Source organism: Theobroma umbraticum, unplaced genomic scaffold (assembly GCF_002168275.2).
Source record: "Theobroma umbraticum cultivar Fairchild unplaced genomic scaffold, ASM216827v3 scaffold_204.0, whole genome shotgun sequence".
NCBI lineage: Eukaryota > Viridiplantae > Streptophyta > Magnoliopsida > Malvales > Malvaceae > Theobroma > Theobroma umbraticum.
The window spans coordinates 2525729-2528906 of NW_018397267.1; the positions used below are offsets into that span (position 1 = coordinate 2525729).

Here is a 3178-nt window from a genome sequence, read left to right on the forward strand (position 1 = left end):
TGGATTTCGATGGGGGTGCAATGGTTTCGTGTTGGTATCAAGGTAATGGAGCATGAATACCATGACAATAGAAGAAACAAACATTGGAATCGGACCAAAAAACCAGAGGAGAAAATCAAGAGCGAAATACAGTGCCCTAAGCCCGAGTGACCAAAAATCACCTCCCCTGAGAACAGCTATTTTCACAGATTCGACTGGTACCTCACAGTTTGGTATGGTTATTAGATAGTTTGCATGGACAAAGTTCCTAGCTGATTGAACGAAGCATGAAAAGGCAAGGAGAAAACAGGTCAGAAGGCAAATATACTTGATGGAAATGGTGGATGGCCTCGTGTCCCCATATATTAAATTACTTCGAAAGATATTTTCAGAAGAACTTCCAAGCCAGGCTCCGATCAGGGAGCTGAGAGTCAAACAGACCGAGCACAAGAAAGTTGCAGCCGATGTGTTGGACCCGATCACAGTCAACGCATTACTGACATCTTTCCTGTCAGCCTGCAAACACCAACCCAAACATGCTAGAAATGTAAAACCTGGTTTGATCAATTTGATTACAACAACAACAGAAAATAATAATAATAATAATAAAAGGAGAGGAGAGACTAGAAAGAGCCTTGCCTCCATAATTCTTTCAACCCAAGCTTCTTTGTCATTGTTTTCAAAGCCAATAACGGTGGTGTGAGGGCGATGCAGGTATCTGTAGAAGAGGATTAGATGGTAAGCAAACATGATCAGCAACCCACCAGGGACCAAAACCAAATCAAGATACTCCTTTCGGAAAGACATTGCTTATTTTTTCTCCTTTGCAAAGGAATTAAGTAATTAAAGTGGAAAGTTGAGGGATTATATCTTGATTTAGCTTGTAAACTTCTTCTCCAAGGGTGGGGATTCAATGGCGTCCTGGGAATCGTGTCTTGCTGGGGTGTCCTGGAATTGTTTACATGAAATCCTTGACTTCCATTTCATACATGGGGATGCAAAGACTACTTGCAATCTTTTATTCCTAATCATTCACATCGTACAACCGTTGGAAAATTAAAATTTTTTTGGTTTATGTGACTGAACTGTACTCTTTAGGTAGGATTAGAGCAAGAGGATTTTCATAATGCAAATAAAGGGAAATTGGATATAATCAAGAATAGATATATTTAAATCTGATTAACTTTTTTGAATTGACACCATTTTCAAATTATTTACATATCATTAAATTGTATTAATCAAATGGGGTTTAAATTTGATTCTTTCAATTGGATCAATTTTGTGAACCTCACTTAGGAAATTGCACCTAAGTCTTACCTCTATTAATAAATACATAAATACTATATTCTTCATTATATTGAAATTTGTGGAATGAACCCAAGTTGACATTTGAGACTTTCCATTTAATTTACTGAGGAGAAAAAATCCACAAAGGAAGGTTAGGTGTCTACTTCAATGTATTAATTGTTATGGTTAGCATTTGGCGGTATCCTCTAGAATGCTTCCAACATGACAGGTATAAATTATTTGGAAAATACTTTTCTTTTTTAAGACTTTCAATCTCTTCATATGGGACTGAAATTATCACTTTAGGTAACGTGTTGCGATTAAATCAACAACATGAGGCTATAAAATAGTGATTTTCAACAAGAATTTTGGCTATTGAAGCAAGACAAATGAAAATGAGGACTTTTCCTGGCCAGTTTGATGAAAAGAAGTCAAGCGTTTCTTGAAATGGCAACTGGATCTAATTAATTAACTTGGATTTCTAAACTTTAATGCAGTCCATTAATCCTTAAATACGATGGGATTAGATTAAGTTGCTTGTTGAGGGGTCCTCTTGCTTATGAACCTATGGCCTGCAATCCTATCATGTCAATTAACAGATGTTACACTTGGATTCCAGCAATCGTTTCTGGCAAAACCTGTGGCTTTGTGCCTTGTGGATTGGATTCAATCCTCAGCAACAAGTCTTGACTCTTGAATCAGGATCAAACCCTTGTAGTTTTGGGCTCGATCTTGAATTTTGAATGAACTTTTTCCTATTAAGCGATTACCAATAATTGCTTTGGGTTGGCTTGGAAAAACCGGAATGCACCAAAACTTGCATCAAGCGCTGCTGGCAGCTTGTTTTTGTGGCGGGAATATGTAGTTTTGAAACTAACTCCGGTAGGATAATTGATTGGTTATGCTTGTGGATTATGTCAGGTATGCCTACTTGAACTGCACATTTTAGTGGCATGATGTCTATATATTGACACGAACATTTGTATATGGGACATTGAGCTTGGAACACCTCACTATCTCCTTGCATTTGATATGGATTAATTTTTGTTTCTGCAGGTCCCTAGTTGACTAATATCTTTTTATAAATTAGCATTGCAGTATCAGCTAAAACAGGCTGAAAGATTGATCTGGAAATAATTGTTTAGGGCTGAAACTGTTAATATTATGACAGGTCTTAATCACTAAATTCTGAAAACTAGGGATGATGAACAGCTAAATCGAGAAAAGTTCTAAACAAATACTGGCACTCCTTGCTACTACTAATTAATAAACAGAGTAGACAAAGGACGGTTGATTTCTCATATGTCAAGGACTTTGGCAAATCATAGAAATTAGATATAGACGACAATTTGATGTATCCTAGCTGATTAAAATGATCCAAAACAGAACATAACCAAGTTCCAAATTCCATCTTGACTGCTCATACAATTCAATGCCTTGAATTTTACTTTACACGAGCCATCACATGCCCATTGTTGCTTTCGAGACTCGATGTCTCCGGGAAGACTTGACCCTGGAAACTATATCTATAAACATAGTAGAACTGAGATATGATTTTCTTTTGTAGGAACATCAAGCGGAATTTGCTTACAATGAAAACAATTGACAGGTCTCGATCTACTACTCTTACCCTTAGGAAAATTTGCTTACAGACTTCGGTAAAAAGGGTCAAGTTTATTATGTGAGAATCAATCCTCACGTTTCCTTGATTAGAAAGGTTGTTATCAGTGCTACAATTGCTTTTTCTTGTACGTAGATTACATTCAAGTCTTACAACTGCCTTTTTGTTGCTGCATTTATTTTGCTATCAGATTAATGCATTAAGCTTACAGGCCATATGCTTTATTTAAAGACTTATATAGGATTAAGCTTCAAGAGATATAGAAATAATTAATTATTTCCCTCTAAAGAT

At 36.4% G+C, this 3178-nt stretch overlaps 1 protein-coding gene across 1 annotated transcript; it reads right to left on the reverse strand.

Annotated features, from left to right (window-relative positions):
* On the reverse strand, positions 1-976 carry LOC110424344 (uncharacterized; the record flags this gene model as incomplete). The annotated part of the gene is made up of 2 exons (XM_021438901.1): positions 619-976; positions 1-495 (listed from the first exon to the last, which is right to left on the reverse strand). Coding segments are annotated over exons 1-2 (663 nt in total), but the record flags the coding sequence as incomplete, so codon positions are not given.
* Positions 977-3178: the final 2202 nt, after the last annotated feature.